Source organism: Rhagoletis pomonella, unplaced genomic scaffold (genome assembly GCF_013731165.1).
Source record: "Rhagoletis pomonella isolate Grant_MI unplaced genomic scaffold, Rhpom_1.0 Rhpom_scaffold_00006, whole genome shotgun sequence".
NCBI lineage: Eukaryota > Metazoa > Arthropoda > Insecta > Diptera > Tephritidae > Rhagoletis > Rhagoletis pomonella.
In genome coordinates, this window is record NW_023458560.1 from 15,143,440 (window position 1) to 15,165,614 (window position 22,175).

Here is a 22,175-nt window from a genome sequence, read left to right on the forward strand (position 1 = left end):
AGCCTTCTAAGCATAGGTTACAAGGTCTTATCGAGCGTATTGTGCGAAAGACTGAAGCCCACCGTCAACGAGCTGATTGGACCTTATCAGTGTGGCTTTAGGCCTGGAAAATCCACCATAGATCAGGTATTCACAATACGCCAAATCTTGGAAAAGACCCGCGAGAATAGGATCGACACACACCATCTATTTGTCGATTTCAAAGCCGCTTTCGACAGCACGAAGAGAAGTTGCCTTTATGCCGCGAAACTAATACGGCTGTGTAAAATGACGTTGAGCAATACCACCAGCTCCGTCAGAATAGGGAAGGACCTCTCCGAGCCGTTTGATACCAAACGAGGTTTCAGACAAGGGGACTCCCTTTCGTGTGATTTCTTTAATCTTATGTTGGAGAAGATAATAAGAGCCGCAGAACTGAACCGCTCAGGCACAATACTTTATAAGAGCGTACAATTGCTGGCGTATGCCGACGACATCGATATTATCGGTAAAAACAAGGGCTACGTCTGTTCTGCCTTCTCGGGATTGGATAGAGAAGCAAAGCGAATGGGTCTGGTGGTGAACGAGGACAAAACGAAGTATCTCCTGTCAGCACACAAACAGTCAGAGCATACGCGTCTTGGCACCCACGTCACTGTTGACAGTTACAAGTTTGAAAAAGTAGACGACTTCGTTTATTTGGGAACCAGCATTAACACCAATAATAATGTCAGCCTTGAAATCCAACGGAGAATCACTCTTGCCAACAAGTGCTACTTTGGGCTGAGAAGGCAATTGAGAAGTAAAGTCCTCTCTCGTCGTACAAAGATCACACTCTATAAGTCACTCATCATGCCTGTGCTGGTGTATGGCGCGGAAGCATGGACAATGAAAGCATCTGATGAGGCGGCTCTTGGAGTTTTCGAGAGAAAGATTCTGCGAAAGATTTACGGACCTTTACGCGTTGGTGATGGCGAATATCGCAGACGATTTAACGATGAGCTGTATGAGCTTTACAACGATATAGACATAGTGCAGCGAATTAAAATTCAGCGGCTCCGCTGGCTTGGCCATGTCGTTCGGATGGACAGAAACGCTCCTGCTCTGAAAATATTCAACGCGGGCCGCGATGCTGGGAACAGAGGAAGAGGAAGGCCTCCTCTGCATTGGAAAGACCAGGTGGAGAAGGACTTGGCTTCACTTGGCATTTTCAATTGGCGTCAGTTAGCACAGAAGAGAAATGACTGGCGTGCTGTTTTGGACTCGGCCAAAATCGCTTAGGCGGTTACAGCGCCAAATAAGAAGAAGAAGAAGAAGAAGAGTTAACTACCTCTTTCTTTTGTTAGGTACGTCTTTTTAGTTTTGCAGTGTTTGCGGTACTCAATAGGTAGATGAATTGTTTTGGCTCGTTTTTGACGGTCCGTGATTATTACCCCCTTTGTTTTTGCAGGTGGTGTATTCCCTTCCATATCTGTCCTTAATATTTTGTTGTTGTCATTCTTCTTCTTGTACAGTAGTTTTAGAGGTTCAAACAGTACGTCCGATGCAGTATTTATTTGCTCATTTATTATTTGTCCTTTGAAGGTCTTTTGTTTATATATTTCCATATTTTCTAATATATTCAATCTTTGTCCTTTATGTTGTGCACGGAGAAGTTCTGTTGTTTGTCCAATCTTCATTGGTGTGCATTTATTTTTGATCATGTGATTCGCGAAGTTCGATTCTATTGCAGCTTCTGGTTTTCGTTTTTTCTTATTATAATCCCTTATGTGTTCTCGATACCTTGTTCTTATATTTCGCCCTGTTTGTCCTATGTAACTGTGTCGGTATTTATGGTTTCTATTGTTGGTATCGATGGGTAAAGGTCCTTGATGTCGAATGATACGAATTTAGTGTTTTCGTTGATCTTCAACGATTTCATCTTCTCGATTAGTTCCGTTGTATTTGTAATAGTATATTTATTGCGTAGATCCAGACTATCCTTCAGCAGCGTCTTTAGGTGCTTGGAGAGTCTGTATCCGGGAGCAGACTTGTAATTAATGATAGGTCTCATCGGGTTGCCTGGTTTGTGTGTCTTCGGCAAGGCAATCAACGGAGGGACAATCGGGTTCATAAGTGTTAATCTATATGGTAGATTATCCTTTATTATGGTTGTGCTTTTCTTTATGGTATTCTTTATTGTATTCTTCAGTGGGATCTTTTCCCAATTTATTGCACCCTATTTCAGTTAGGGAGTGCAATGGGGTATAGTCATTGGAGTGCAATGGGGTATAGTCATTGCGCTGGGTATGCAGTTACAGTTGCATGGCTATACTCAATCCCGACTCTTGCGTCCTCGTTCGCGCACTCTGGGCAACGTGAGCAACCCATGTGCGAGATGCGGTAACCAATCCGAGTGGAGCCTTGGGTCACGGCAGAAAGAGAGGGAGCTTCGGTGGGGCCACTCTGACTTATTCGGTTTAAGGGCTCACTGAAGTCTGCAGCGTCTGTTCACCAGTAGGTGCGGCTGCAAGCGGGTGTCTGCTTGGAGCAAGCGGCTCGCTATATAAACGTGTATTTGGTTGCGAAACCACCCCCGTCCCAGCAATGGGTTGTGCGCTGGGCTTGGGACCCGCCACGTAAAAACCACTTCCAGTGAAGAAGCAAGGCAAAGCCTCGGATGAGACCCCCCCTTATGATGACGACCACGGCAAATGTTTAAAGGACTACGATTTGAGGGCATGCACCTGGAATGTCCGGACCCTTAATGGGGAAGGTGCCTCTGCCCGGCTGGTTGATGTCCTCGTAAGGACAAAAGCTGACATCACCGCCATCCAAGAAATGCGTTGGACGGGGCAAGGCAAACAATGTCTGGGGCCTTGCGACGTCTACTACAGCTGCCATGTAAAGGAGCGCAAATTCGGAGTTGGATTTGTGGTGGGAGAGAGACTCCGTCGCCGAGTACTGTCGTTCACCCCGGTGGACGAGCGTCTAGCCACAATCCGCATCAAAGCGAGATTCTTCAACATCTCGCTCATCTGCGCCCATGCCCCGACGGAAGAGAAGGATGAGGCATCCAAGGATCTCTTCTATGAGCGCTTGGAGCGCACGTACGAGCGCTGCCCCCGTCATGATATCAAAATCGTGCTTGGCGACTTCAATGCCAGGGTGGGCAAAGAAGGGATCTTTGGAACCACCGTCGGAAAATTCAGCCTCCACGACGAAACGTCCGACAACGGATTGAGGCTGATCGACTTCGCCGGGGCCCGAAACATGGTAGTATGCAGTACTAGGTTCAAGCATAAAAAGATCCATCAAGCTACCTGGCTGTCTCCGGATCGAAAAACGAGAAACCAAATCGATCATGTTGTGATAGACGGAAGGCACGCTTCCAGTGTTTTAGACGTACGCACACTCCGAGGCCCAAACATCGACTCGGACCACTATCTTGTTGCAGCCAAGATACGCACCCGCCTCTGTGCAGCAAAAAATGTGCGCCCAAATATGCAAGGAAAGCTTAACGTCGAAAAGCTGCAATCACAACAGACAGCCAGCGCTTTCGCTACTCGACTCTCACACCTGCTCTCAGAGAGCACTCTTCAACAAACCGACATATGCGAGCAGTGGAACCACATTTCCCGCTCATTAAGTACCGCCGCCGAAGAAGTAGTCGGATTTCAGCGAGCCCGAAAGAACAACTGGTACGATGAGGAGTGTCAGGAAGCTGCAGAGAAAAAAGATGCCGCCTACAGGGCCACGCTGCGATCGGGCGCAACGCGCGCTATGTGGGACCGCTATAGGGATCTGAAGAGGGAAGCGAGACGTATTTGCCGCAACAAGAAGAGAGAGGCAGAAATACGTGAGTGCGAAGAGCTTGAAATGCTGGCCGACAGGAGGAATGCCCGAAAATTTTACCAGAGAGTTAGGCGACTTACGGAAGGTTTAAAGACCGGGGCGCACTCCTGTAAGAACAATAATGGCGACCTAGTAACTGATGTCCAGAGCGTACTTAAATTATGGAGGGAACACTTTTCCGCCCTACTAAATGGTAGCAGCACGGAAAGTTGTGGAGAAGAAGAACCCGAGCCTGCAGTCGATGATGACGGAGTCGACGTTCCACCGCCTGACTATGACGAGGTACGTATAGCAATAACGCGGCTGAAAAACAACAAAGCCGCTGGAGCTGACAGCCTGCCAGCTGAGCTATTCAAGTACGGCGGCGAGGAGTTGATAAGGTGCATGCATCAACTCTTGTGCAGAATATGGTCAGATGAACGCATGCCCGACGACTGGAATTTAAGTGTGCTCTGCCCAATCCACAAGAAAGGTGACCCCGCCATTCGCGCCAACTACCGCGGGATCAGCCTTCTAAGCATAGGTTACAAGGTCTTATCGAGCGTATTGTGTGAAAGACTGAAGCCCACCGTCAATGAACTGATTGGGCCTTATCAGTGTGGCTTTAGACCTGGCAAATCCACCATAGACCAGGTATTCACAATACGCCAAATCTTGGAAAAGACCCGCGAGAAAAGGATCGACACTCACCACCTATTTGTCGACTTTAAAGCCGCTTTTGACAGCACTAAAAGGAGTTGCCTATACGCCGCTATGTCTGAATTTGGCATCCCCTCAAAACTCATACGGCTGTGTAAAATGACGTTGAGCAATACCACCAGCTCCGTCAGAATTGGAAAAGACCTCTCCGAGCCGTTCGCCACAAAACGGGGTTTCAGACAGGGCGACTCCCTTTCATGTGACTTCTTTAATCTGATGTTGGAGAAGATAATAAGAGCTGCAGAACTGAACCGCTCAGGAACAATTTACTACAAGAGCGTGCAATTGCTGGCTTATGCCGATGACATCGACATCATCGGTAACAAAAACCGCGAAGTCTGTTCTGCCTTTTCCAAGTTGGATAGGGAAGCAAAGCGCATGGGTCTGGTGGTAAACGAGGACAAGACGAAGTATCTCCTGTCATCAAACAAACAGTCAGCACATTCGCGCCTTGGCTCCCACGTCACTGTTGACAGTTACAATTTCGAGAAAGTAGAGAATTTCGTTTACTTGGGAACCAGCATTAACACCGATAATAATGTCAGCATTGAAATCCAACGTAGAATCACTCTTGCCAACAAGTGCTACTTTGGACTGAGTAGGCAATTCAGGAGTAAAGTCCTCTCTCGACGTACGAAAACCACGCTCTATAAGTCACTCATCATGCCCGTGCTGGTATATGGCGCAGAAGCATGGACAATGACAACATCCGATGAGGCGGCTCTTGGGGTGTTTGAGAGAAAGATTTTGCGGAAGATTTACGGTCCTTTACGCGTTGGCGACGGCGAGTACCGCAGACGATGGAACGATGAGCTGTATGAGCTTTACAACGATATGGACATAGTGCAGCGAATTAAAATACAGCGGCTCCGCTGGCTTGGTCATGTCGTTCGAATGGACACCGACGCTCCAGCTCTGAAAGTATTCAACTCGGAACCCGCTGGTGGTAGCAGAGGAAGAGGGAGACCCCCACTGCGATGGAAAGATCAGGTGGAGAAGGACTTGGCTTCACTTGGCGTTTCCAATTGGCGTCAGTTGGCACAGAGGAGAAACGACTGGCGTGCTTTGCTGAACTCGGCCAAAATCGCTTAGGCGGTTACAGCGCCAAAAAAGAAGAAGAAGAATTTCAGTTATTAGATTTTCAGTTTTCTCTATGTAATCTTTTTTATCAATTAATACGGTGATATTGCCTTTGTCTGCTTTTGTGGTTATAACATTGTTTGCCCTTAGCTTTTCTTTGAGCCCTTTTATGGTTTGGTTTTCGTTCTTCTGCTTCCTAGTTTTCTTGGCATTTATGTCTTTTTCAATTATGTGCCGACATATGTGTCTGGCGTGCTCCTATTCTTCAGTTGGAAGCCGTGATATAATAACTTCAGTATCCACGATAGTTTGTTCAAGTTCCCTCTTTCGGTTGTAACTTTCAATGTTGTGTTTGAAGCCTTTTTTCAATAGTTCTGCTTCTTGCTCATTGATGTAAACCTCCGTCAAGTTTACAAATCGGGAGTGGAATTTCTGTTCTGCATCTTTCATGATTTTGTGGTTGCTTTGCTTCGTCCTCAAGTTAACCAGTTTCTTGTTCAACCTTTCATACTTCTTCTTCATGAATTTTTTATTATTGGCTTTTATTTTCTCTATTATTTCCATCAGGGTTTGGACTGGCAGATGCTCCGCTAACGTTAGGTGGATGGCCAATAGCTCCGCATTTGTATGTTCCTTTTTGGCGTGCAAGTTTTTTAATTCACATTGGATGTAGTTGTTCTCGGATCTCCTAACAATTTTCTGACTCGCTGCTGTTTTTGATTTCGGTTTCATTTGTGCGTACTTTGGTATAATATTCATAGCAATACACTGTTTATTAAACCAAATATTGGCGTTTGTGTTGTTGATCTTCAGTAAACGTCGTGGCTAAAAATTCGCATTTATTTTTGGTAATGGGCTATAAAACTGCATACTTAGAATTTTTCCGAAAATTCTTAATAAAAAGTTTTTTGTAAGAATTTGTTTTATATAAAAATTTGAATTTATTTATTTATTTTTTTTTGTATTTTTGTAAAAAAAATAATAAATGTTAAACAAAAGAAAAATATCCAGAACTGGTCAAACTCGTGTCCGTATTATATATGTATATTTATTAAAGATTTTCATATTCCACCTGAGTAGAAGATCGACCTATCTCGGCAGCCAGTTCGAAAACACCCTATCTCAGAACTCGGTTCAAAAACACCCTATCTCAGCTGCCGATTCAAAAACGACCTATCTCAGCACATTTTCGATGTATTTTCATTTGAGATAGGGCGTTTTCGAACTGGCTGCCGAGATAGGTCAATTTTCCCTTCAGGTGTCGATATGTTTTAACATTTTTGTTAAGATCATCAAACACAAATGAGGACGTAGTCATTGTTGAAGAAAACAACAATGATAGCAGCCAACAAGATCTGCACTAAAAACAACCAAAGAGCATAATGAGGAAACACCAGCAATTAAAACTGCCATTTTGAAACTTCAGCGTAAGTTGGTACTTTAGCACATATTTTGAATCCCCTTTTGCCAGTTTGATTTTATGTTGTTTTTTGAAACATCGTAAATTATTTTGGCCTTATTCATAAAAAATAAAGTAGGTTTAAAGAGCTTTATAAATTGACGTTTTCATACATTTTTCAATTTATAAACCTTTTTTAAAGCTACTTTATTTTTTATGAATAAGGCTATTTGTCTTTAATATTTAAATTACTGTAGGACTTATGTTTTCTATTTAATTTTAATTGCAGAAGGCCAGAAAAATTTTGAAAATATTTCGTCTACGATTTTGTATTTCATCTGCAAAGATATAAAGCCTTTTAACATGGTCTCAGGTAAACGGTTTTTTATATATAAAAGAAAAGTTTTAATTTATTTAATATGCAGGAAAGGGGTTCCTGCGGCTTATGAAGGAAGTCGCGCCGCGTTATAAAGTGCCGGGTCCAACATATTTTAAACAGCAGTTGACAAAAAAGTTTGAATCGGTAAAGAGGAGGTGAGCTTTAATAAATTCTTTGGTAACTGGTTTTAGTTCTAACTAGTTTAGTTCTAAATTATTGCAATTATGTAAATAGCTTTTCAAAATCAATTCAAGAAGTTGAACATTTTTGCCTGACTTGTGATATTTCGACCGAAACCATGTCCGAAAAAAGCTATTTGGGGGTTACGTTGCACTATTTGCAGGGAACACAGGTCAAATCATGGAACTTATAAACAAAACTTTTGAGCACTTCGCACACTTCAGGAAATATTTCCCTTGTTTTGAATGAAATTTTACTTGAATGGGAAATAAATGCCCCAAAAATTCGATACATTGTTACTGACAACGCCGGAAATATTGTTAACGCAGTAAAGTCCATTGTAGGAGCAACAAACCATCTGCCTTGTTTTGCGCACACTTAATTTGTATGCTGAAGCTGTGCTCAAAATTGAAGACGTACAAATAGTTCTCAAAAAAGTTAGAGCAGTAGTAATTTTTATAAAAAATGGTGTAAAAAATTCTGATATGCTCCGAAAAGTCCAAAGAGATGTAGACAAGCCCAAAAAAAAAATTGATTTTAGATGTTAAAACACGTTGGAACTCGACATTTTATATGTTGGAGCGGTTTTTGGAGTTAGTGCACGAATGTTCAGAAGTTCTACTGGCTAGTACCAGCAGCCCTGAAATGCCTCTAGGGAGAGATATTGAATGCATTAAACACATGTTATTGGTATTAAAGCCCTTAGAGTTTTCAACCAGAGAAGCATCTTCTGAAAAATGTTTCAATTTCTAAAGTAATACCAATGGTGGGTTGTTTGATTTCGCAAATCGAAAGAATTACTTCATCATATACTCTAGTTCAAGAAATGTCAACCGTATTGCTTTTTCAAATCAATAAACGCTTTGGTCAAATAGAACGAAATTCACACATAGCAATAGCGACTTTGCTAGATCCTCGCTCTAAAACCTTGCATTTCTGAAATGCTTCTGCTTTAGCCAAAATGATATGTAAGGTAAGAGAAATTACTAAAAACTTTTGGGAACATCTCACAGATTTACTCATGCATCAAGAAAAGACAAATAAAACTAACGTGAAGGATCAGCTTTCACAGTATTTGAGCATGTTAAATTCACCACTGGATTGCAATCCATTAGAAGAATGGAATAAAATGCAATCACGGTTTCCAGCTCTTCACCGAATCGCTCGTTCTTATCTTACATGTGTAGCATCATCCGTACCGTGTGAGCGTTTATTTTCAAAAGCTAGTGCCATTGTAACCGAAAAACGAAATAGGATTTCCAGTCACTACCTTGACAAACTTTTATTTATGAGTGGTCTGGAAGAGGAAGAGTTTTTTCAACAGATAATGTATTTGCAAAAATTTTGAAACTCCTTTAAAAAAATAAATTAATTACAGAATTTGAAACAAAACAATTTTCTAAAATTACACACCTACAAAAATATGCGTTATTTCAATTACATACAAAAATGTTTGAAAATTACATTAAAAAATCTTTATTCAATTATTTATAAAAATGTATAAAATTTCCAAAAAAATTGTTATTTCAAGTACTTACAAAAATGTTTAAAAATTACATAAAAATCGTTATTTCAATTACATACAAAAATGTTTGAACATTACATTAAAAAATCTTTGTTCAACTACATACAAAAATGTTTAAAAATTACAAAAAACTCGTTATTTCAATTACATACAAAATTTTTTTAAAATTACATTAAAAGTCGTTATTTCAGTTACTTACAAAAATGTATAAAAATTCAAAAAAAAAATCGTTATTTCAACTACATACTAAAATGTTTACAAATTGCATTCAAAAATCATTTTTTCAACCACATACATAAATGTTTAAAAACTACATACAAAAAATGTATAAAAATTCCAAAAAAATCGTTATTTCAACTACATACTAAAATGTTTACAAGTTGCATTTAAAACAAAATTCATTACCATGATAAAACCATAGCAAGGTAGAACCGTTCTCTCAATTTGTCGGCCATGATTTTTTTTTGAAGTTTGCCAACATTTTAAAATCATATAAAAGTGAAAATAAAAAATTGAAATTGTTCGAAATTATTGTTGCTTGAGATTGAAAATGAAGATGTGTGTGTGAGTTTGTGAGTAAATTTAAAAATTAAATTGTTTGGAAACGTCAAGAATTTTAAAAGTGACTCTCAGCGGTTCTACCTTACTATATTTTTATCATGTTCATTACTTCAACCACATCCAAAAATCGTTTTTTCAACAACATACAAAAATGTTTAAAAACTACATACAAAAAATGTATAAAAATTCCAAAAAAATCGTTATTTCAACTACATACTAAAATGTTTACAAATTGCATTTAAAACAAAATTCACTACTTCAACCACATCCAAAAATGTTTACAAAGTGCATTCAAAAATCGTTATTTCAACTACATACAAAAATTTTTAAAAATTACATAAAAATCGTTATTTCAATTACATACAAAAATGTTTAAACATTAAATAAAAATCGTTATTTCAATAACATACAAAAATGTTTACAAATTGCATTCAAAACAATATTCATTATTTAAATTGTATTCAAAAATGTTTGAAAATTACATTAAAAAATCTTTATTCAACTCAACACAAATATGTTTAAAAATCACATTCAAAACAAAATTTGTTATTTAAATTGCATTCAAAAATGTTTAAAAATTACACAAAAAACTTTAAAAATTTCAAAAAAAAAAACGTTATTTCAACTACATACAAAAATATTTAAAAATTACATCAAAAAAATCGTTACTTCAATTGCATACAAAAATGTAAAAAAAAATCTTTATTCAACTACATACAAAAATGTTTAAAAATTCCAAAAAAATAGTTATTTCAACTACATACAACATTTTTTAAAAATTACATTTAAAAAATTCATTTTTTCTATTACATAAGAAATTATAAAAAAAATACATAAAAAATGAGTTATTTCAATAACATACGAAAACGTTTATAAATTACATTCAAAACTAAATTCGTTACTTCACTTACATAGAAAAATGCTAAATAATTTAATGGAAGTAAAATACCTATGTTTTTCGATTACACACACATTTATTTTCAATTACATTCAAAACAAAGGTGTTATTTCAATTTGCTACAATTCAAAAATCGTTATTTCAACTACATACAGAAATGTATCGAAATGTAAATCGAAACCGCCCCTGTGAGAGAACGGTCCTAGTAGCGCTGGGCTTGTCAAAGGCGTTTGACACCGTCTGTCATTCGAGAAGACATTGAGGCTTCCTCACTCCCACAGGGACTGAAGCAATGGTCGGCGAATTATATGAGTGTTCGACAGTCGTCAGTAATCTTCCGAGATCAAACCTCGAAACCAAGAAGGATTAAACAAGGGGTGCCACAAGGTGGTGTTCTCTCCTCCTTACTATTTAAATTCTACATCTCGAAGCTTCCCCAACCACCTTAGGGAGTTTCCCTGATCTCATACGCTGACGATTGCTCGATTTTGGCGTCCGGAAATGGAATTGATGACCTCTGCTCAAAGGTGAACGACTGTCTCTCCAGCCTTTCTCGCTTCTTCACTGCAAGGAGTCTAACACTCTCCCCAACGAAATCAATGGCGACCCTCTTCACCACCTGGACGAAGGAGGTCAGGCTAGAATTAGGTATACACGTCGATGGCACACCAATACCGACTGTAAACAACCCGAAAATTTTAGGGGTCACCTTCGATAGCCTGCACTCCTACTCCACGCACACAACCGCAGTTGTCAATAAAGTACAGAGCCGCAACAAGGTCCTCAAGTCGCTCGCCGGCAGCACTTGGGGCAAAGACAAAGAAACGTTGCTGGCAACATACAAGGCAATTGGCCGGCCGGTTCTAAACTATGCTGCGCCAGTTTGAACGCCGGGGACTAGTTGGACGCAGTGGACGAAGCTACATACTTGTCAGAACACCGCACTCCGGACAGCGACTGGGTGCCTTCTGATGACGCCTGAGCACCACCTACACAGCGAGGCCCAAGTGCTCCGCGTAAGGGAACACAACAAAATGCTTTGTAAGCAATTTCAGGTGGGGTGTCACAGAAGTGAAAACCCAAACAGACCTTTGCTTCAGGAGGAGCCTCCGCCCAGGCACATCAGGGGCACCTATTCGTATACAAGGACGCAGTCCAACAATACGTAGCCCAACCACTGGACCCGACGACATACAGACGAGCCATCAACGACATCCATAGAGAGTCAGTTACCACCTACCTCGACTCTCGACCTATGAATGCCGTAATAGGAGCCCAATTACCACCTGTAGAAGAGACGGAGCTGCAATTGCCAAGAGAGACCCGCGTTACCCTGGCTCAATTACGGTCTGGATACTGTAGCCGCCTCAACAGCTACCTGTCCAGACTCGACCCCAATACCCCCAATGAGTGCCCCGCATGTGGAGAATCCCCCCACGACACCAACCACCTCTCCCTCTAGTCCGAACCCATTGAAACAGCTCGTTTTCTGGGCCTCCCGTTAGTTGAGCTTGACGAAAATGATTGAACGTAAACCCGAAAAAAGCGGGGCTTAGTAGTGCCGCTACAACAACAACAACAACAGAGGTGGTCAAAGCTCACACAATCATATATTTCAATTTTGCTAAACGATTAGAGAATGCAGAGAATTAATCGCTCACGCGCCTGATGCAAACAGTGTTGTCACCGATTTGAAGTTGCAAATTATAAGAAAAAGTTGTCTACGGACTGTGCCAAGTTCGCCTTGTGAATTCTTGGTGCTTTTTCCACGTCTCAGCGGTGGTCCCATACTAATCGGGTTTAGATCCGATCATTGGATAATGAAATATATATATATATATATATATATTTTTATATGAGAATTGAAGTCGGTTTTGTTTTGTTGCTTAAAAATTACTTGTTGTTTAAGTGAAGAGCATATGCCACTTAAATCAAAATTGAAAACAAATTAAAATGGATTGGTGAAACCAAAAATTCGAAAATCAAAGTAATTTTCACTTAAATGAATCTGGTGAAACTAGCTGTTAAACACTTATCGAAGTTACGATTGTTTAATTTTCTTGTTGTATATTTTTAATTGAAAGAAACTGTTGATATTTTCAGTCATTTCATTTCACGAAAATATAGATGTTTTTATGCGATACATCGATATGCATCGATGTTATATTTTGATGCATGAAATCGAAAAAAGCATCGATGTATTTTTTTTGCCTTGCATCCCTACTCTGTACTTATCGTTCCCACGACAGTCGGGTTTACGTCCCCGGAACCACCCAAATTTATATCTGGCCAAGGACTGTCACTGCAGCAACTCTCCCCAAAAACTCTGGGAAATTTGTTATAACAAAAACTCTGTACTATTTCCCCTTTTTCTTAAAAAGTCACAAACTGAGCGCATCGCTATTGTGATTTCTGCTGCGCTTCCAAGTATGCTGCCGCGACAAATATACCGCTGCAAAAAAATAATTAATTTGTGTGCGTTTTCTTAGCACTTTAAAATCTTATTTTTGTGGCATAATTTCAGGCGCAGTAAAAACCTCAATAATTATGCGCTGTGTTTTGTGGCTTTGTTAGAGGGGTTAAATTATCAGAATTGTAGTTTTACTTCTCACTTTATTGCGCTTAAAACAAGGTTGTTATATCATAAAACCACTAATGCAATTGAATACAACCATAACACCGAAATTGAAGAGAATTCAATTTGGTACTATTTTTTGCATAACTTGCTCTATACAGTTGCGACACGAACCAGATGATAAACAATCTCTTACAATTTGATTGATTGATACAAGGTGCGTTCGTTTAAAATCTCCAACAGAAACCAACCAACTGCCAAATTCCGGCGAAATGTCATCTGTTCGCTCACAAGAGAGAAATATCCAAAATAGTACGCGAACAGAAAATTTGCAGAAACTTGCAAGTTAGACGAACAGCTGATATAATTTTTGTTTACATACAAAAGTGTAAAATTTAAAACGTACGAAAAGTCATCGCAAAGTGTTATACTGACACAGTTTATTGATTAAACAAATAACTACTTATTTCTTACAAGTTTAATTAGTCGCATTTTGTAATTTTTATCTTCCAAACCATCAAATTAAATTTTGTGATTTGCGTAAATGCCAACCAGCTGTTTTTGATCAGCTGTTTCCCTGTTGGCAAATTGCTGTTGGCAAAAATTTTTCCAACAGAAACTAACAGCTTCCCCTCAAAATGAAATGTCACTTTGCTCTCTCAATTTCCCCTACTTTGCAAGTTTTTTGCGTACGCGAACGCAAAAACCTGTAAGTTTTGGTTAAACATGAACAATTAACAGCTACGCGAACGAACCTACAATTAATTGACAATCTGTCATCGTTGAAACGATTTTGTTTACAAACACTTTACAGGCAAAAGTTTATGAAAAATGTAAGTTTAACATCATCGATTTTTTATTAAATTTTAATGATTTATGAAAATCTGGCGTTAAATATAACACTTCAATTTTATTTTAGGGCTGATTATTGGAAGTCAAATGATCGTAAATATTGTGATTTCTGCAAATGTTGGATAAGCGATAATAAAGCGGTTAGTATCACATACATATTTTATAGAAAGTCTACTACATATTAAAAATCTATCATTTTCACAGAGTATTGCCTTCCACGAAAGTGGGAAGCGTCACAAACAGAATGTGGCCAACCGCATAACGGACATCAGCCGCAACAGCGAGAAAGCTGAGCGTGAGCGCAAAAAAATGGATGCCGAGATCCGGAAAATGGAAGAAGCGGCTATGCGCTCATATGCCCAAGACATACATGGTGGTAGAGATTTTACGGCGCGCACTATCAACGCTGTACTGGATGCCTCCAATACGGCAGGCACATCAGCTCGGTCAACATCGGCAGTTGTCTGCCGTGGAAAACAAGTGGATCCAGTACGTTTGCCAGGCAATTCAGATGATGAAGACGAAGATGGCAAAAGAGTGCTGGTGCAAAAGGTTGCACCGGAGAGCATACCAAACGCCTCACTTTGGGTAGAAGGTGTATCTGATGAAGGTTATACCTATTATTGGAATGTGAAAACGAACGAGTCCGTGTGGGATCCACCCAAAGAGGGGTATCTCTCCTATGCTGAATATCAACGTATCAATGAATTAGCATTGAAAAAGCAGGAAATGGAGCATGCTACGGAGGCCAACAAATTTCGTGAGAATGTTAATGAGGAAGTAGCACGCTACAATCGCGAACGGTTGAAAATGTTTCGAAAACCTGAGACACCAAAAGAGGCGCAGAAACGGCGCGAAGAAAAGGAGGCGTACAAGACTCAGGACGAGGCAGCTGCACCGACAATCGGTGCATGGCAAGTGGTGGAGCATAAGTAAGTAAGACTCACTAAATTCAATTCATATCTCGGCAGCCACTTTGAAAACGCCCTATCTCAAAAAACTTTAAGGATGCCCTATTTAAGAATTCGTTTCAAAAATACCCTATCTCAGCTGCCGGTTCAAAATCGCCCTATATCAGCACATTCTCAATACATTTTGAAGTGAGACAGAGCGTTCTTCAACCAAATTTGTGTCTCCCACGACAGTCGGGTCTACGTAACCGGAACGACCCAGATTTATATTTGGCCAAGGACTGTCACTCCAGCAACACTCCCCAACAACAACATAGGATATTTTTCAATCAAATTCTAAAATAGGGCGTTATTGAAAAGATGTTAAGAAAAGATGTGAAGAGATAGGGCGTTTTCGAACTGGCTGCTGAGATAGGTCGATCCTCCACTCAGCAGTCGATATTTTGTTTAATAAATTTTTAGATGCTAATTTTTATTTTTATAACACCATAAATGAATTAAAAATGTTGAAAGAACATAACTTTCGAAAGTTGCGCGAAATGTATGTGGCTTTGCGTTTACTATGAATATGTTTTTTAATTAATTATTTAGATTAAAATGTAAACTATTTGCATTTTTCAGACCACCTCCGAAACCAGTAGACTTGGAACTGCCCAAGGTTGAGAGCCATTATGTACCACCCGTAGTGTCTGAAATTCCAGCTGAGCCTCCTGTAAAGCGATTCAAAGAGAAAACTATTGTTTCATTAGATCCAACAATAGCAATTGATGTGCCTACCTCATTCAAGAAACGAAAATTCGCCGCAAAAGCTAACGAGCGCCAACGCCTCGATGTTGATTAACCAGCGCGGATGCATTTTCTTTATTGATTAAGTTAATTAAGTTTAGTGTAAATTGACTATGAAAATACTAACATTGCATACGGTTTCACTATACCCCGCGTTTGCATTTAGACCGTAAATCGTGCAAAATTTAAGACATTATTGTGTATAAATAATTAAAGGCAGATGTGCAGAATGCCGATTCGCATTTGTCTATGTGCAATTAATGGATGTAACGTGGGCGCATAGTGAATCCTAGATGGGGCGATTCAATGTCACCGACGTAAGCGTTGGGCATGGCTGTTGTGTATATGCACATATATAAATGAATATACATATATACTTGAATGGATGTGAATATAAACATAATTAAATATTTTCCCAGCTAGTTTATGTGCACATCTATCTTTAAGGGAAATGTTGCCTTTGTCGCAGATCATGTAAATATTTATGAAAAGAGGAAGTGAAACCAAAAGAAACGAACACTTTTTTTCAACTGAGAATATAAGCAACGCATTATAAAATAATTACAAAAATATAAAATTTTTTGGCCTTTAATTTCTAAATAAAACTTAACCGACAAAAAATTTTATTATCAACGATGTTGTCGTTATTGCAGCATGAATGGGTCCATTATGAACAGGCATGGGCAGAGAGTTAGCAGGTGCTAAAAGAGCGTAAGCGTCGCGTGTACGTATACAAGCGAGAGCGCAGCGATGAGAACACGACAGCATGCAAATGAATTAGGCACACTAACACATTCTCGCTTTTAGCTCACGCTTGTTTGTGGTAGTGCCCACCTCTGATTATGAACATTAGCAACGCAACGCCACTGAAATGAAAACGTATATTTCGAATAACAACTATAGTTAAGTAATATAGTAATTTGAGGCACCAACAACAATATCTTCAGTTTAAATAAGCTGTAGAAACATTTAAAGAAATAAAGAAATTTTCCCGATCAGAATTTCCTTGGCAACCACAAAAAGGCATTTGCCAATATAGCAACTCAGTTGCCAGTTTTCAGCTACCAGTTGCTATCTGTAATACCATTTCCGCCACTGGTAACGCAACTTCTGCCCCTATTATGATTCACAACTTTGCAGATAGTTGAGTTGTAAGTTGTAAACTGGTATTGTGGGTTACAACCAGGGTTGCCACTTTGGTAAATTGTTACCAAAATTGGTAGAAAAAATTTGGGTTGGTAAAAAGGTAAATTTTTTCTCATTTGGGTAGTTTTTTGTTGAATTATTTAGTTTGAAAACAAATAAAATTTTTCGTTCCCGTTTTATTTTTCGTAGCTATCTTTTTATTAGAAATTTCTTTCCAAAAGTGCAGTGTATTTTATTGCATTAACACTTTAATGCACACTTTTTATATACATACGAATAAATGTATATCGATAAAAGGCGAACATTCAAAACTCTTCTTACTGGAATTCCGAGAAGCTTTTGATTACCTAAATATTTAATTTTAAATGTTTTAATACTTTTAAGCACATGGTAAATGAAATCTGTTTTAAGACTATACCGCAAACTAAAAAAAGCTGCTATAAGATATCGTGGTATACGAAAGAGTTAAAGAAAATCAAGAATTTGAGAAACAGGTTTTTTAAAAAATTTAAGCAGTCGAACTCCTTACATCATAAAGTTAGATATTTACATTACTCGAGTGAATTTAAATCTCTAAGTAAAACACTTCACAGCAATTATATTCGTAAATTCGAGTCGGACATTAAATCGAACCCGAAGGCTTTTTGGCGTTATGTCAAGTCAAAGAGATCGTGTTCCAGTATTCCGTCGAATGTTTTCCTTAATGGTGCTCATGCTAATTCCTCCTTAGAGGCGGCAAATCTCTTTGCTGATTTTTTTAGTTCTAATTACGAGAATGACTCGTATCCTGATAATGATGATTCCTCACTTATTAACTCGCCGATTAATTTTGGAGCACTAACCGTAACGCTTGATGATGTAATTGAGGGTATAATGTATATTAAATCATCATCGCAAACGGATGTTTGCCTTTTAAAGAGATGTCTAGCTTTTGCGTACCCACTTCTTTTAATCTTCAATAAATCCCTTGAATGTTGTAAATTCATTGATGCTTGGAAAGTGACATCCATAGCACCTATTTTTAAATGTGGTAACAAAAATGACATTACCAACTATAGGCCAATTTCTAAGTTATCAACCGTTTCAAAATTGTTTGAATTCGTTATAAAAGAAAAATTATATTTCGCAACCAAGAGGCTAATTTCAGTCAACCAGTATGGTTTTATGTCGGGCAGGTCCACTGTCACAAATCTCGCTGTTTTTTCCGACTTCTGTCAGTCTGCTTTCAATAAACGTACTCAAGTTGATACCATCTATACTGACTTTTCAAAAGCTTTTGATAAAGTTAGTCATTCTCTTTTAATTGCTAAATTAGCCAGACTCGGTTTCCATTCTGTTTTTCTCTCTTGGGTAAAATCCTACCTTTCGGCGCGTAAGTGTATAGTTTTAGTTGATAACGTTTCCTCTTGGTCGTTTATCGCCTCCTCTGGAGTGCCCCAGGGAAGCATATTAGGCCCCCTGCTCTTTCTTTTATTTATTGATGACATTTGCAATTGCTTTACGCACTCTAAATTTCTTTTGTATGCGGATGACTTAAAAATTTTCGCTACTATAACAAGTCAGTTAGATGCAGATTTGCTGCAATCTGATATTAATAATGTTGCTGGATGGTGTAATAAAAACCATCTTAATTTAAAGATAAATAAGTGCTTTCATATCTCCTACTCTAAGTCTCGTTCTCTTATTTCTACCTCTTATCACATAGGTAATTACCGTTTAAAGACCCTAGAGGAAGTCTCTGATCTGGGTGTGGTTTTTGATTCAAAATTTCTGTTTCAAAGCCACATAAGTTACACTATAGCAAAATCTTATTCTATGCTTGCTTTCATTCGCCGGTTTAGTTCTGATTTCTCAGATCCGTATACCCTGAAATTACTATATAATTCTCTCGTACGATCGAAACTTGAATATGCTGTTTTCATCTGGAGACCGTACCATGACTGCCATATCAAAAGACTTGAGAGAGTTCAGAAAAATTTTGTACGCTTTGCTCTCCACTCTCTAAATTTAGCAGATCCGATTCCCCCGTATAGTTCTAGACGTCTTCTCATAAACCTTAAATCGTTAAATAGTAGGCGAATTATTCTCTCGCTCACATTTATATTTGATATAATAAGCGGTGCGATTGATTCTCCTTTTCTACTTAAGCGTATTCACTTCAATATTCCCGTTAGGAGCCTTCGAAATCATGATATCTTTTTTCTGGAACGAGTAAGAACTACTTATGCTTCTAACTCTACCATTCTAAGGGCTATGAAAGAATTTAACTTGCTCTCAAACTCTTGTACGATTGACTTTTCGTTAACGAAATCTAACTTTAAGTTATTATTAAATGAAGTATTTATGTAGTTATTTATATGTATCTAATAGTCTGTATGAAATCTTGCATTTCCAGATTATACTAAATAAATAAATAAATAAATAAAAAATAACAACGGGCAAGTATGTAATTACCCACCTCGAGACTTTGAAAAAAAATTAAATCAACGCATATTTTTATCAATGACAATTGTTGAATGAAAAAAAAAAACAGAGTACTGGCCAAGGCGAATTTATATAAGGTGGTGTTACTAGCTCAGCTGATTTTGTGTATGTGTTTCGCCGCACGGCTTCTGATTTCAAATTGAAAAATTTTGTTTGAATTTCTACACACACTCTTACAGATTTTGACAGTTTATGCCGCCAAAGCAAAAACAAAATACATGTACATTTTTGTTTTTGTACTCCTGCTATCACCTTATATTAATTCGCCTTGGTACTGGCGGCAAAAAAATTGAAAACTGCCAATGGGAATTTTTAGCTGCACATTGTTGATTAGTCTCAAGTATTATGGGCTATAAAACTCCATACATTAAACTGTTCAAAAAATTTAGAGTAAAAATTTCGAAATTTAGGCGAAAATTTTTTGAATTTTTCTAAGTGTTGTATTTAGCTTGAATCCTTGATTTTTAAATGTTTGGCTAAAGCGTAAACAATAATACCAAAAAATTTGACTTGAAAAAAAGGTGAATACTAAAAAAAATCACCAAATATTTTTTGAGTCACTGTATTTATCTATAATAACTCCAGTTCAAATATTTTCAAATGATGAAGTTTCGTTGTTGCCTTTAGTTTAATCACTTTCGCTTTTGGTTGAAATAGTTCCTTAAACACAATTTGAAATCTTATGGAATTAACTGAAAAATTAACAAAACTGTAGTTTTCATTAAAATAACTAAAAAAAAATCTTGGTAGATATTTTCCACAATTGGTAGATTTTTTTTCAAGTGGATGGTAAGTATTTTTTTTCGTCAGTGGCAACCCTGGTCACAACCCAACTCAACTATGAAAACGTAGTTGTCTGTCAGTTGCAGTGTTGCCAAACATGGGCTTTTCCTACCAAAACTGATAGGATTTTTTCCATTTGGTAGGTTGGTAGGCTTGATTGGATTTTGGTAGGTTTCGGGACTACGAGTAATAGTTATTTGAGAAAAATATAAAATATGTATCTCCAAACATTTTAGCAATTATTTTTACATGAATATTTCACCGGTGCGTTCGTATAACGGCGGCTGCAAACATGCTTCCTCAGTACAAACGTATACCCTTATTATTGCCAATATACAATACGAACATCCATATATACTTTATGGCGTACTTGGACATATATTCCAGGAAAGTCTGCCAATGGGCTTGTACCCAACCATATTCTGGGCGGAGGTCTTCGCAATCGAAGTCTGTGTTCGCGAATTTTATCGAAGAAAGCAAAAGAGGCCAGAATAAATATTATGTCAGATATTCAGGCATCGTTAAAAGCCTTAGAGTCTTTTAAAACGGCATCAAGGCTTGTGAACTCTTGAACCACCTGGGAGCCCACAATAGCGTACCGTTGTGGAGGGTTCAGGGACATGAAGGGTTTGAAGGCAACGAAAGGGCTGACTGTCTTGCAAAGATTGGAGCCGGAATGAGTTTGCATGGTTCCGAGCGGTATATAAGACAATCAAAGAGATTCATAACTTTTCAGGAGCAACTCCGAAAGATACCTTGAACTTAAAACTCTTACTGGCTACCTGACAGCGCACGGCAAGTTAACGTACCGATGAATTAAAGGGTCTTTCTGTAGAGACTGACTCTAGGTTTTGTGGGCCGGTGAAGGAAACCCCAGAATATATTCTATGTGCCTATCCACGAAGCATAAATAGTAGATTGATGCACCTTGGAGAGGGATTGTCTTCTCCATCTAAAATTTGGAACATGGCATCATCCAAAGTGCTGAGCTTTTTAAATTGCCTAAGGTTGGAGCGATTACAATTGGGATTTAGCACAATATATCTTCTTAGGTCGCAACGCGGGTATCTCCGACGTAATAATAATAATATAGTCACTTGACACGAATAAAGACGCTCGGGTGTTTTGACGGCGAAAAATATGCGTGAAAAAAATTGCGATAAAAGTCGCGTAAACATGGATTCAACATCATTCCGGAAAAACTCTTTGGGGAATTCGTATACTCGCAAGCATAGTCGACCGCGAAAATAAGTCTTCTTCGTCTTTCTTCGCCGTCAAAGAGGTTAACGCGTCTTTCTTTGCCCTCGCCTATGTTAAGAGTCCTACGTCGCCGAATTTTTTTTACGCGCTTTTTCGCTGTCAACTTTTGAGCTGGCGTCTTTATTCGTATCTAATGACGATATGTATGTATGCACAGTAAAATTAACCGTTATACGCAGTTAATTTGTTTTTTATTGTACTCGCTGAGTTTTAGTTTTATAACATTTAGTACTGTTACGTGTTAGCTATGTTTTTAATAAATTTGACATTGGAAAAAAAATATTAAAACTCAAGAAAATGTTTGGTAGGTTTTGGTTGGTTATGGTAGGAAATTTTGGTAGGAAAAAAATGTGTCTGTGGCAACGCTGGGCAGTTGTCTGGCACCAGTATCCTCGGGCTCATCGGTAAAACATAATTCGTAACTGATTTCCATTTTTTTGCTTTTAATTATTTTAATGTCATGAAAATAACATAATATTATTAAAATATCTAAATTTGTATCGAATTTCCGACTTTTTCACCGGCTAAATAAACTGAAAACAGTTGTGAACGGCAATAGCAATAAATAGTTGAGTTGTCTGTAAGTTAAGAGGTCGCAGACACAACTCAACTAAGTTCAGTTTTGAACCATAATAGGGGCATTAGCTTCAGTTACCATCCGTAATCGACCCGTATGTCTCATAGTGTTTCGAAAATATGTAAACAAAAGGCTGTAACATATGTATGCATTTATGTACATATTCAGCCTCATTGTGTAAGTCGTAAATTAGGCTAAATTGTACGACTCGATAACAGTAGCATTGTCTATTGTCGTACTGAAACAAGTAAACGACCAAAATCGTCG

General features: G+C 38.4%; 1 protein-coding gene and 1 long non-coding RNA gene across 2 annotated transcripts; both read left to right on the top strand.

The window, feature by feature from the left end:
- Positions 1-6,927: 6,927 nt before the first annotated feature.
- Positions 6,928-7,519, top strand: LOC118741642. The gene is made up of 3 exons (XR_004993313.1): positions 6,928-7,019; positions 7,281-7,364; positions 7,417-7,519. It is a non-coding gene; the product is annotated as an uncharacterized LOC118741642 (long non-coding RNA).
- A 6,371-nt stretch (positions 7,520-13,890) lies between these two features.
- LOC118741643 (WW domain-binding protein 4-like) lies at positions 13,891-16,326 on the top strand. The gene is made up of 4 exons (XM_036473623.1): positions 13,891-13,942; positions 14,029-14,101; positions 14,166-14,893; positions 15,494-16,326. Coding segments are annotated over exons 1-4 (1,023 nt in total). The 5' UTR covers positions 13,891-13,940; the 3' UTR covers positions 15,714-16,326.
- Positions 16,327-22,175: the final 5,849 nt, after the last annotated feature.